At 36.6% G+C, this 14,611-nt stretch overlaps 1 protein-coding gene across 5 annotated transcripts in view; it reads right to left on the bottom strand.

Annotated features, from left to right (window-relative positions):
- CAMSAP2 (calmodulin regulated spectrin associated protein family member 2) overlaps positions 1-14,611 on the bottom strand; it is a 117,929-nt gene that overhangs the window by 28,478 nt on the left and 74,840 nt on the right. For 2 of the 5 annotated variants that reach the window (XM_015118795.3, XM_015118805.3), the window contains exons 4-5: positions 12,296-12,379; positions 1-22 (exon numbers count right to left, since the gene is read on the bottom strand). The exon at positions 1-22 is cut by the window's left edge and continues 11 nt beyond it. In XM_015118795.3, coding sequence (XP_014974281.1) covers positions 1-22; positions 12,296-12,379 — 106 coding nt within the window. 5 annotated transcript variants of the gene reach the window in all.

Raw genomic sequence — 14,611 nt, 5'->3', positions numbered from 1 at the left:
TCCAAAACCATTTGGAAGGAGACTTCAGAGGAAGCAGCGGGAAAAAAGGGGAAAGCAAAAGGTAAAGGGAAAATTCATCAGAATTATCTTCAATTAACAAATTATAGTAAAGCTTCTGATAGTGGAGTTCCAAGTTTATAGTTCTCATAACATTTCATATGTTAATTAATACTTTAGTTAAAAATAGACAGGTTCCTAATGATAAAGACCACCATCTTCTCCTGTCCCTCTCCTCTCCCCGTACAGATACTCATTTTAGGATACCTAGAATATGCTGTATACTTTAGCAGCAAAAAATTTTATTTCTGAGTTTTGGAAACATATGTCATATTAAAAAATAAATCTATGTCACAAAAGGGAAGTAAAAAGATTCTACAGCTAGGTTTGCAATCGTAATTCTTAGGTATTAGTAGACTGTATGTGATAAGGCAATATTCCCCAAAAAGCAAAGTAGAAAGATAATTTCAATAAAAACAAGTATAAAGCAAAGAATAATGTAGTAGAATATACCAAGATTATCATTTATTTCACTATATAAAAAGTTTCTTTTAATTAATGGAAAAAAACGTAGTTGGCAATTGTTACCAGTTAAGAGTTTTATAAATGTCTAAAGCAAGTAACTACTCACATAAAGAGAATATAAATGTTATTGAATTTACTATCTAGGGCTGTCCCAAAGAATCTTTCTTCTTTAAAAAAAATGAATATAATAAACCCACAATTTCAGAAAACAGGAATTAATCATTTGTGTTATCTTTGTATCTGTTAAAAAAACTTCTGGTTCTGAATAAATATTTCTTGAAGTGAACTAAAGTAAAGAGGATCTGAGTTAAAATTCATATTCAAAATTTTTATGTAGAAAGCTTTTCCTGTATAAATTAACAGAAAAATAAGATTATTTAGAAAAATAATATAAATAAGGTATTTTCAAGAACTTTAAGAATTAAAAAATGTCACCTGAAGAATCAGAAACATACCAGCTTCCTATATATAAGCAACATTTCCAATAAATTTTTCTTATAGCACCACGAAGAACAGCCTCAACAATTTTGTGGCATGTATTTTAATCTCCCATTTAACTGAATGTTTTTGGCAGCTGCAGTTACAATAGCCACAAAAAGTACAAGAGCAGGACCAAAGAGCAGGAAGCCACTGAAAACGTGTCAGGGTTTCCAATTTGTAACAGAAATTTTAAAGACAAGGATTTTTTTGTTTTCTAGACTAGAAGAACCCATTAAATAGAAACTGGTGATAACAAGAAATTATTGTGGACTATTCATAACAGCAGGTGTACAAAGGAGTCTGCAGTGGTTACAGTTATTCCATATTTCTTGTAAAATATGCAATAATTGGTCTTTGTTACTAATTCAGACTGCTCTAGCCTTTCTCTTGCCCCTCCATTGATCTAAACTGGTAACAGCAATCTTCTTAGGGGAGAAAGGAAAACCACAGATTGGCTGTGTGAAGGAAATTTAACTAAAAAGAGTAAATGCACTAAAAGAACAAATAAATATTTATACTACGCACACTTACATACTTATGGTTCAAAAAGCTCAAATACATAGCATCAGTTCCTTGCTGAAGAGTAACTCCATTTCTGAAGTGATCAGCAACTATCCTTTGGTTTTCAGGGAAGAATTAGGCAAACTGCAACATCAAATTCTGTTTTAAGATGTAAATAACCATGAGGACAAAGGGTTTTGTTTTGTTTTTTTTCTCTCTCTCTCTTTTTCCTTTTTATCAGGACCACCAAGGAAGAAACAAAGGGTTTTTTAAAAACCATGGATAACAGGTGAAAAAACTTTTATTAAGCTTCCACTGACAAAGGGGCCAACCTAGGCAGTTCAGATTTTCTGGAATAGTTCTAATTTCAAGTATTCCTTTCAACTGTCTTTATAATACATGCTTGGCTCACCCTAAATTTTGGCTAGTTGTTTTAGGACTTGCCATTAATACTCTCCAAATAATACTCTTCCTCTGGGTATCTACAATATTCTGGAAAGGTAGGATAATTCCTGAACTACTTCTGGGTGCTCTCAGGCCATTCCAGGAGGTTCTTGGTTTGGTGTGGTCTTTATCGGAGACCTCAAAGAGTTGGGGTCCTTCAGGGAGTTAATCATGGCTGTGACTTGCCACTGCATGACTTGTTAACTTGTTAGATTTAATCTTTTTTTTTTTTTTTTTTTTTGAGAGACAGTCTCCCTCTGTCACCCAGGGTGGAGGGCAGTGGAGCTATCTCAGCTCACTGCAACCTCCGCCTCCCAGGTTCAAGCGATTCTCCCACCTCAGCCTCCCAAGTAGCTGGGACAACAGGCATGCACCACCATACTTGGCTAATTTTTGTATTTTTTGGTAGAGACGGGTTTTCACCATGTTGGCCAGGCTGGTCTTGAACTCCTGACCTCAAGTGAACCTCCCACCTAGGCCTCCCAAAGTGCTGGGATTACAAGTGTGAGCCACCATGCCCAACCATTAGACTTAATCTCTTAGCTGTTGTAGATCCAAAAGTTGTGTAGAATCGCTGATGGAACATAAAATGGTACAAACTCTTTTGGAGGGGATTTTGTCAATATTTAACAAAGCTACATACAGTATACATTTACCCCTCAATCTAGCAGTCCAACTTCTAGGAAATTACCTTGAAAATACATATCCAAAATACAAAAGGCCACATATAACATTATTCTGTGCAGCACAATCTGCAATAGCAAGACACTGGAAACTACTTAAATGCCTACACATAGGTATGCAGTTGAAGAAACTATGGCACATATTCACAAGGGAGCACTATGCTGCTTTAAGAAATAATGATAGGCTGGGCACGGTAGCTCACATCTGTAATCCCAGCACTTTGGGAGGCCAAGGCGGGTAGATCACGTGGTCAGGAGATCGAGACCAGCCTGGCCAATATGGTGAAACCCCGTCTCTACTAAAAAAAATACAAAGATTAGCCAAGTGTGGTGGCGCTCACCTGTAGTCCCAGTTACTCTAGAGGCTGAGGCAGAAAAATGGCTTGAACCTGGGAGGCAGAGGTTGCAGTGAACCGAGATTGTGCCACTGCACTCCAGCCTGGGTGACAGAGTGAGACTTCGTCCAAAAAAAAAAAAAAAAAGAAGAAGAAAGAAAAGATCTCTAGGGACTGTACTGAATGATTTCCAGGATATGCAGTCACTGAAAAGAGCAAACTGCAAAAGAATAAGTTACGTTTTGTGTTAGAAAGGAGGAGAAACAAACATGCACATATGTGCTTGGTCCATTTAGAAGGGCTGGTGGGAAGTACATGTGGAATAAGTAAGGGGTAGAAGAGATAGGGGAGGGAGTAATACTTCTCTGAGTATACCATTTATACAGTTCTGATTTTTGGAATGATGTCAATGTTCTACATAGTCAAAAAACAAAAGTTAACAAGGATGGTGTCAAAAAAGATCAGTAAAATGGAATGAATACAGAAACCAGTTAACATAAATGTATTTCAAAGGAATAATATAACCACAATGAAGGTGGGGGCAGAGGGAAACCACTTAAGAACACAGTAGTTTGACTGTATACTATTAGTCTAAAAAAAAATTGCAAACAAATCTTAAACTCTTCTTAGTTTTTTAGAATTTTTTTTGAGACAGAGTCTCACTCTGTCTACCTAGGCTGGAGTACACTGGCACGATCTCAGCTCACTGCAAACTCCGCCTCCCAGGCTCAAGCAATTCTCCTGCCTCAGCCTCCCAAGTAGCTGGGATTATGGACGCATGCCAACAGACCTGGCTAATTTTTGTATTTTTGGTAGAGATGGGATTCACCATGTTGGCCAGACTGGTCTCAAACTTCTGACCTTAAGTGATCCACCTGCCTCAGCCTCCCAAAGTGCTGGGATTATAGGCATGAGCCACCACGCCCGGCCAGTAGGTTTATGTTTCATATGGGTATAACAATTCTGAAACTACTGTATATGTATTGTAGGATTGAGCAAATAAGTAAAATACATGAATGCTCTTGGGAGCCTGAGTTCTCACTGTGGAAGGGGAAGTCCCGTGTGGAATAGGGGAAGCCAGGAAGAACTCTGTGGAGTTTGATTGGAATTGGAGGTTTATATATGAACTCATGTTTGTGTATTTTTAAAATTTTATTTCTGAACTCTATCTACTGAAATAGGGCCTAGAAGTAATGATATTCATGTAGCAATTAGCCACTTAGTGCCCAGATTTTACAGTTGCTAAATACTGTTTTCCATAAAAAAGAATTAAGACTTATTGAAGAAATGGCTGATTTCAGGATTATGGCAAGTAAACTACAAAATGAATCTGAAACATCTTGTTGAGTCAGAAATTAAGTAAGGAGGGGCAAAAAAGAAAAAAAAAAGAGAGAGAGACAGATGAATGGGGGCGTATCAAAAGCACAGGTGTCAGTCTGAAGGGACTCCCGTTGGCCAAATCTGAGACCACTTGAGCATCAAAATAAAGAAATAGCTAATTTTAGGTAAAGGAAGGAACGAGATGGGCCTGGAGCATCCTGTAGTGCCAGAAAGTAAGGAAGTGCTCAAAAAACAAAAGGCTTGGGGCATATCCAAGAGATATCAAAGCCAACCCCAAAAAGCTCTCAATGGCTGATGCTGTAAAATTGTGAGCAACAAAATAATGCAGTATTAGATTGTAACCCAAAGTATAAAATATTAATAAGTATACCTGAGTCCACACTGATATAAATAAATGATTGAATATAAAAAATAAATGGGCCGGGCACAGTGGCTCATGCCTGTAATCCCAGCACTTTGGGAGGCCAACGCGGGTGGATCACGAGGTCAGGAGATCGAGACCACCCTGGCTAACACGGTGAAACCCCGTCTCTACTAAATATACAAAAAATTAGCTGGGAGAGGTGGTGGGCACCTTAGTCCCAGCTACTCGGAAGGCTGAGGCAGGAGAATGGTGTGAACTCGGGAGGCGGAGTTTGCAATGAGCCGAGATCGCGCTATGGCACTCCAGCCTGGGTGACAAGAGCGAGACTCTGTCTCAAAATAAATAAATAAATAAAAATAAAAATAAAATGGGGAAGAAGACACAAATCTTCCTTACAGAAGAATCCCCAATAGTATACGCAGGCATTCTCCCTTTCAGGGAGTGAGCTTAATTTCCCTCCTTTAGAGTGCAGGATGCACTTCCAAAATAAGAAGGGAAAACCAGTAAATTTATAATGGAGAAACCTAACAAACACTACACTACCGTAACCAAGGGATCACAGTTAATATCACCAGTGATAAATCATGTTCTTATCATGTACCCCATGATACAATATATGATATGATACATGACCTCTCTGGTAGTCTTCTCAAAAAACTTGTAACTCCAGCCTAACCATGAGAAACAGCAGACAAACCCAAATTGAAGAACACTACAAAACGCCTGACAAATATTTAAAAAGGACATCAGTGGAAAGCTGGTAGAATCTAAATAATTTAAAGTCTGTAGTGTACTCAATAATAACGTACCAATGTTACTTTCTTACTGTTCACAAATGGGCTCCAGTTATGTAAGATGTTAACATTAGAGAAAACTGGGTGAAGCTGTACTATCTTTGAAACTTTCCTGTAAATCTAAAATAATTCCATAATAATTTTAAAAGTAAATACATATGGACAAAAACTGATTATAACCCATTATATATCCATTAGCTCATTCAGATAGTAGAGAAATGCTATACAGACAGGTAGATGGGTGGAAGAGGACACACTTGCTTATAATAGAATGCTAAGTAATAAATATGGAATAAATGAAGGGGTTAGAAAATTACAAATTTGTGACCATCATAGTAAAATTAATTCAGGTAGATATATTCAATGAATGCTAAATCTAGGATGAGGGGAAACTTTCAAGAAAGAGGCTATTTTCTGTGGTAGAGTAACTCCTCTCAAATTACCTATTACAAAAGGAAACATAACATAGCTGTCCCCCCTTGCCCATAGTTTTGCTATCTGCAGTTATTCACAGTCACTGTTTGAAAATATGAATGAAAAATTCCAGAAATAAATAACTCATGAGTCTTAAATTGCATGTTGTTCTGAGTAGTGTGATGAAACCACATGCTGTCCTATTCCATCCAGTGTGGGAAGGGAATCATACCTCTGTCCAGCATTCCATGCTGTATATGCTACCTGCCCATTACTGTATAAGAAAAAACATAGTGTAGATAGAGTTTAGTACTATCCGAGATTTCAGGTATGCACTGGGGGTCTTGGAACATATCCTCTGAGGATAAAAAAGGACTACTGTAACCCTGCAGTCAAGAAACCAGAAAATATCTTAACCAACTGATCAAAATGAACATTATCTAACAGGGGTAAATGGATATCATGTGCCTCTGGATATTACATTGTGATAAGGACACAATTTACATAGTATTCCAGCCTGAAAAGCATAATCTTCATCTAATAATGAGGAAATATTAGAAAAAGCCAAATTGAGAAATGTTCTATTAAAACGGCCTGATTCTTCAAAAATATCAAGGCCACGAAGAAAAGAAAAGCTAAAGAACTGCTTCAATTTAAAGAAGGCTAGGGATATGACAATGAAATAAATTAATGATAAAATGGGAACATAAATGATAAAGTATTATACTGACATTAAATTATCTGTACTGTCATTATGGAAATGAATTGCCTTGTTCTTAGGAAATAGACACTGAAGTATTAAGGGGCAAAGGGACATGATATATGCAACCTTCTTTCAAATGTGGTAGAACAATTTGTGTGTGTGTGTGTGTATGTGTGTGTGTGTGTGTACACTGAGAGAGAGGGAGACAGAATGATAAAGCAAATGTGGCAAACTGTTGAAAAACTGATGAATCTGAACACAGAGTTTGAGAATTCTTTTTATTATTCCTGCAACTTTTTGTAAGGGTGAAATTATTTCAAAATAAAATAAAAGTTCTTTAAAAGTTATATTAGATCTATACCAATCCAAGTCTTTATAGGGTCTTGTGTCCAAATGCACAAGACTATTAATTTATAAAACTGTTAAGAGAAATCTAATGGTTATCATACTCTTAGGTAAAGATTAAAACCATGGTACCATCTCTGAATTCAAAAAAATGTTTAAAATGCCAAGTCCTCTTAACTATACTAAATGAGTTAATAATAGAACAGGGACATACTCTAGGTTGTTGTGTTTCCTGTAAGGGCAAGTAAACTATTATGAAAGATAAATGGTATGCTGATATTAGGGATTAAAAAAAAGAAACGGCCAGGTGTGGCAGCTTACACCTGTAATCCCAACACTTCGGGAGGCCGAAGTGGGTGGATCGCTGGAGGCCAGGAGTTTGAGACCAGCCTGACCAACATGGCAAAACCCCATCCCTATTAATATAAAAAACATTAAAAAAAAAAAAAAAAGAATAAGAAATGATTTAGCACTGACCACAGAAGCCTACACATTGGCCAGGCAAAGTGCCTGTAATCCCAGCACTTTAGGAGGCCAAGGCAGGTGGACTGCTTGAGCTCAGGAGCTTGAGACCAGCCTGGGCAACATAGTGAGACCCTGACTCTACGAAAAGTAAAAAAAGTTACATGGGCATGGTGGCACATGACTGTAGTCCCAAGCAGTTAGGAGGCTGAGGTGGGATGACTGCTTGAGCCCAGGAGATCGAGGCTACAGTGAGCCATGATCTCGCTACTTCATTCCAGCCTGGGCAATAGAGTGAGACCCTGTCTCCAAAAAGGAAAAAAAAAAAAAAAAAAAAAGAAGCCTACATATGGATAGATTTATAATTATAGAACAGAATCTTAAAGGTAGGATTCAAAACAAAAATTATCTAATTTAGGCAGGCCATGTCATCACAGTTTCTTAACTAAAATAATGGTACAAAAGAAATCAAGGTAAATCTAAGAGTCAAATGAAATGATGTATCTAAGAAGGATGTGCTGTATTTGAACATTAAATGTTTTATTTATATACATATTAAATAGACAAGTGCAAAGTTATAGGTTACAAATTATCGTTTTCTACATTGTGCACTGAAGAACACTAATTCTATGGGATGCTAGTAAAAGTCATTCATAAAATAGTTCAAAGATAAAAAATGTTTGGAAAATGGCTAGACAGTCTCTTTGACTGGACCGTTAATGTACTAAAATGGATTGCAACATTTTCAAAGGGGCACAGACTAGGCAGCATTTCCCAAATTTACTTCAGAGCCCTTCTCTCAAATAGTACTACTTGAAGAAACAGCATTTGAGGGAGAAAAAAGTGGGTTACAGTTTTTAACTGTTAAGGAATTTTAGTGAAGGGAGAAATTCATAAGGGCTGAAGTAATCAGGCAGAGGTATAAGCATTTACCTACTCTCTCACAGGGGGAAAGTGTAGTCTATATTGAGATACTCCGTAAAGTGAAAAGCAATTAGAGTTCTGTGGATGTCTTTTCTCCAAAGGTAATTCCTTCATCTACTTCCTACTCCCTTATAAAATACCTCACAAATATTTCTTTTTAAAAAGTAGCAAATGCCACACTAAGTAAACATGTATCTTTAATACTCTGAGAAACATTGGCTGGGGTGGTGTCTCATACCTATATCCCAGCACTTTGGGAAGCCAAAGCGGGCAATCACCTCAAGTCGGGAGTTCAAGACCAGCCTGGCCAACATGGCGAAATGCCATCTCCGCTAAAAATACACACACACAAAAATTAGCTGGGCATGGTGGTGCACGCCTGTAATCCCAGCTACTGGGGAGGCTGAAGCACGAGAATTGCTTGAACCCAGGAGGCCGAGGTTGCAGAGAGGTGAGATCATGCCTCTGCCCTCCAGCCTGAGTGACGGAGCAAGACTCTGTCTCCAAAAAAAAAAAAAAAAAAAAAAAGAAACATTAAACTTCATTCTCTATATAGTATTAGAATACAAACGCATGAATTCATAGCTCTTTCAAAACTGATTCTGCCACATTCATCCACTCAGTAATTCCCACAAGTGCCTTCACTTGCAACTTAGTGTCTCTACTTAAATTGTTCCCTATGACCTAGTATCATGAAATCTACTAATGCCCTGTTAAAGTCCCACATCTTCTAGAAGGTATTTCTAGATATTTCATGCATACAGTTAGCATAAATCTACTAGTAATATACATATAGAAAAGTCTATGATAACTATTTACTATTTTCACCAACCTTTTGTTTTTTTTCTCTTATGTTTACTAACATATTGAGAAGGGAAAAACTGAGCATCTTTTTAATTACAGAATTTAGAAACCGATTAATCCAACCTTTTACTTTTTACAGATTAAAAAAAAAACAAAAAACAAAACAGAACAAAATAAGGCCCAGAGAGATCAAGTGCCTTTGTAAATGTCATGAAGTTATTTAGCGACAGAACTAGCCTGACTTTATGTGCAATACTCATTTTACCATAGTACTTTATACAAACTCTTCAAGAGAATCAATGTTGCACTTAATGTCATCTTGGCTATAAACTTCAGAAATCATTCAAGTACGGCTTCCAAATTTAGCAAATATACACAAGATGCTCACACAATACAAGACACCTGTGCAACTTATTAAAAAAAGCTATTTGTTGTTTCTCTGGCATTCAAATTTAATTGGGCACCCTATTTTACAGTCAAAAGAAGTATTAGAAGCAAAATGAGCAACTTGGGAAAAAAAGAGAAAATAACATTAGTAAACTGTTTAAACAAAACATTTTCCTAGGACATGACACTATTTAAAATGCCTTTCTCTTAGGACACCACCCAATCCAATGATCAGAAATACATCATTGGAGGATCTAATATCCTAAAGAAATACCTTTGACATCTTTCATTTCAGTCCAACCCTCATAATTTATAGTACAAGTATCCTTCAACATGTGCATATATTTTACCAAGAATATGGTTATAAAAAGATATTTCATAAACAAATTCTATTGGACATCTGACTTAAGAGTAGTTGGGCAAGGACAAAAGGTAAGATATGTTATTATCCAATACCACGGGCTTTGTCTATAGCTGGACAAGCAATAGGCAACAGGGCGAGGCTCCTATGTACACGTCACTAGAAAAGCTGACTGAAGTAGATGGAAAGAGTGGCAACTTCTTACCAAATGTACAGTAATAAGAAAGAGCAAGTCATTTTCTCTCTCATTTGTAAAAGAAGAAAAGGAGCATGAATTTTGCTTTTACAGAGTTACAAACCAAAATTGGAATGATAATATTTCCAGCCAAACCAAGTACATAGTTCAAATGCCAAAAACTCCATTGTTAGGAAACAGAGCAAGATTCCCTTCCCTAGTTTATTCTGTGATAGTGTGTTTCTTCATAATGACAACACCTGAACCTACAGTAAGATATGTTAAATTAACCCTTATTTTCACAAAGATTCAATTTTCAAAAACAATGGGGGAAAAACGATAAAATTCATTGGAAAATGAAGGGGTAAATGCTATGTATGTGCTAACTAAAAATATATACTAACCAAATATTTAAAAATTAACTGCACAATCATTTCTTTATTCACTCAGTCACTCATTCAACAAATACTAGTTGTACAGTTAATATGTGCAACTGCATGGAGCTAAGTGCTGTGAAAAAGTAAAAGCCATGTAATACAATAGTGTCTAGATTCCATACAGTTTTTCTAAAACCAGGATCACTTTACTTGGTTGTTTGAAATACAAATGGCATTTTTTTTTTTTCATTAAAAAAATGTTTACTGGGCACTCTGTCATCATATAAAATCCCCATTTCGTTCAAAATGTATATGCAATACTACAGAACTTAACCATTATATATAATACAGAAGATTTCTATAGAGAAATTTCATTAGTGTTATAACTTAGAATGATGCCACCTCAACCTTATTACTGATAAAAGCCAGGAGCAAAATTGAGGGGCAGGATTATACGTATCTCCAAGGCAGAAGTTTCAGCTCCTATGATAAGAAAAAGAGAAAGGGAAGGAAGCTGACAAGAAAAGACTGTGGGATATAACAGGTAAGAGGCAAGGACAGAAATTGGCTGGCAGCAGGGAAATGAAACATAATCTGGGGTGGGGTGATGGGAAAAAAGGAGAATTCCTTTCCAATCTACCTTTAGGGGAAAGGACCTCAACAGAGGTAGGATGAAGGATTAAGCACAAATCGTATTTTCAGGAGCCAGTCAGTAAACCAGATGGGGGAAAGCATTGTGATCCCAAAACATCAAAATCAGACAAAATTGTACGTGGTCCTCCACAAGATTTTTCTATTGAAGTTGATAAGAGATAGAACAGCTTCCCTTTTCCTGCCTTTTTCCTTTCTCTTTTTACAGAGAGATCAGTGACTAGTGGAATAAGAATAAGCTCAAAATAATAGAAGTACTGTGTAATAATGAAGAAACTTTAATCCAAACAGAGAATAAGGTTTCTGAATTATTACAATTTATTATACCTCAATTCTAATACTATACAACATGTTTAAAAGGTTCCAATTACAATACATTTTAAAAGACGTAAGATATACTATATCACAGAAAATATACTTGTGGTCTTAGCATATGACAAACACACAACTAAATTTTCAGAGAAGAAAACTCTAAAAGTCTGAGAGTTTTAAAAGAATAAATCCATGTTAATGTTTCCTCTTTCTTCAGAGAATAACCATACTGTACATTTTGAATATATATATATTTATTTTGAGATGGAGTCTTGCTCTGTTGCCCAGGTTGGAGTGCAGTGGCGTGATCTCAGCTCACTGCAACCTCTGCCTCCCGGGTTTAAGCGATTCTCCTGCCTCAGCCTCCTGAGTGGCTGAGATTACAGATGTACGCCACCATGCCCAGCTAATTTTTGTATTTTCAGTAGAGATGGGGTTCATCATGTTGGTCAGGCTGGTTTCGAACTCCTGACCTCATGATCTGCCTGCCTCAGCCTCCCAAAGTGCTGGTATTATAGGTGAGCCATCACGCCCAATAAAATTCTGGGAATATTGTTTTAAATGTTGGTCAAACGTTGGTCTTGCTGCAAGTCATTATAAAGGCTGAACATTTAAAATTGTTTTCTTGTTGTTTTATACATTTTACCAAAGAAAGGCAAACTGCTATTTTTGACAAAAGAACCTCAGAACTTGAGTTCTAGTCATTAATACTTTTTTTTTACAAATACCATCATCCAATTAACCTTCACTTTGTACTTCTCTTTACTTAGTGTTTACAGCATGGCTTTCTAGGGTACAGTTAACACCACTAAAAAATAATTTAATAAACACAACTATTAACATTTCCCAAAATAATACAAATATGTGAACATACATACAGTCTCATAAAGGCACCTTTTGTGTTTGAAATATATACCTTTTGACCTCCTGGAGCTTCAACTGTGTGATGTTCTTTCAGTTTTTGTTCTTGTTCCATTATGTCTTTCAAATGTTCATTTACCTTAAAATATAAAAATATCAGTTTGAATTTGTATTTTTTAAAATTTATTTTCAAATATAACAATAAAATAACACACATTAAGATGCCTATAGTCAGAGCCCTGATGTCAAATACCAGTCTCACTCAAATAAAGAAAATTTCAGCTTCACAACCAGAAAAAAATTGTTTATGGATACTTATTTGATAATCTAGAATTCATTAATTTATCAAATAGTTGTTAGGCAGATACTATATGTCAGAAACTGGTTGGGGTGCGAGGGAAAAAAAGGTACTCGGTAATGTCAGTTTTAATGCTTAGGAAGCAAAATAACATCAAGTAAAATTTTACAATTTTAGATTTTAGAACTAGCAAATGAAAGTTAGTTTCCCTAAAGTTAATGTTGTTATTTAACACTGTGAATCAAGTTCTTAAGGTGTGATTTCTGACATGTCCATGATCATGGGGGAATTTAGGGCAGTCATAATGCCACAGTTAAAACACATGCAAAATTTTTGCATATGAAAACTTTTTGGGGAGAGAGTTTAATTTCTCTCTCATCAGATTATTCAAGCAGTCCATAATCCAAAAACAGTTAAAAAAAAAAAAAGTCTACATGGTGCATAAATTATATCTTGAGAAGACTTTAGATAATTTTGGATTTTGAGTTAATGATTTTAAGGTCACTCTAGTACCAATCAATAAAAGTTCAAATTTATTAATTATGGCACTGTAGAAAATATTAATGCCATTAGCCACCAAAACTTTCAGTCCCCATTTTGTTTCTGGCACCTGAGAATTCCCTTTTCTTCCTTTAAACTCAACTCTGCAGTATAAACTTTTCTAATTATATTTATCAAGCGTGTTTAGGTGTTCCTAACAGGAAGAGTTGTAGTTTTAGTCTGACTGTTAACAAAATCATTCATATTTTCTTCTTCTTCTTTTTTTTTTTTTTTTGAGACGGAGTCTCACTCTGTCGCCCAGGCTGGAGTGCAGTGGCACCGTATCAGTTCACTGCAACCTCCGTCTCCTGGGTTCAAGCAATTCTCTTGCCTCAACCTCCCGAGTAACTGGGATTACAGGTGCCCACTGTTACACCCAGCTAATTTTTTAAATATTTTTAGTAGAGATGGGGTTTCACAATGTTGACCAGGCTGGTCTCGAACTCCTGACCTCAGGTGATCCACCTGCCTCGGCCTCCCAAAGTGCTGGGATTACAGGCATGAGCCACCGTGCCCAGCCCCATATTTTCCATCATGGTAATATACGATGTTACAAAGCAGTTTTGTAACACCCATGTATCTTTAAGCATTTTGGTCTCTTTACCAATTGGGGGAGGGGAGGAAGACGGGACCAAATCCTGGTAAAGTTTATAATGTTTTCTATTGATTTGTTTTGTAGTATTTTCATTCCCCACACCCTCCACCCCCAACTGTTTTTTTGGAGACACAGTCTCAATCTGTCAGTCAGGCTGGAGTACAGTGGCGTGATCTTGGCTTACTATAACCTTTGCCTCCTGGGCTCAAGCAATCCTACTGTCTCGGCCTCTCAAATAGCTGGGGCCACAGGCATGCACCACCAAGCTTGGCTAATTTTTGTTTTTTGTTTTGTTTTTGGTGGAGACAGGATTTCACCTTGTTCCCCAGATTGGTCTTAAACTCCTGGACTCAAGCGATCCACCTGCCTCAGCCTCCCAAAGTGGTGGGATTACAGGCATAAGCCACCACACCCAGCCTCATTCCCTTTAAGTTAAAAAACAAACACTTTCTAATTCATTGTCAGGTAGTCGTAATTGATCTGCCAGTTTGGAAATATCCTTGTTTTAATTTTTTTCCCTATAGAGGAAATATCTTCATTTTTAAAGAGGTTTTTTATCTGATTCTGTCCAAAAAGCAAAGTGGTCACAAATTAACATTTTAAACCACCATTCACTCATTTATTTGCACATTCAACAGATATCTACTGAATGTCAGTTATGTGCCAGATACTGTATTAAGAGGCTAGGTATACAATGGAGTACAAAGTCAAAATGATTCCTGTCCTCATGAAGCAGGGGAGATAGGAAAACCATTTGTAAATGCTATAAATAAATTAAAATGTGAGTAGAAAATAATGGGAGCAGGAAGACCTGTTTTAGAAAAGATGGTTATATCAGACAAGGCCTTTGCTTTGGTCTAAATGTTTGCCCCCCAGAGTTCATATTTGAAACTTAATCCCCAATGTGTTAATATTAAGAGGTGGAGCCTTTTGGGGCA

The sequence above is a fragment of the Macaca mulatta genome, chromosome 1 (assembly GCF_049350105.2).
Source record: "Macaca mulatta isolate MMU2019108-1 chromosome 1, T2T-MMU8v2.0, whole genome shotgun sequence".
Lineage (NCBI taxonomy): Eukaryota > Metazoa > Chordata > Mammalia > Primates > Cercopithecidae > Macaca > Macaca mulatta.
This window is presented reverse-complemented; position numbering and strand designations above follow the sequence as displayed.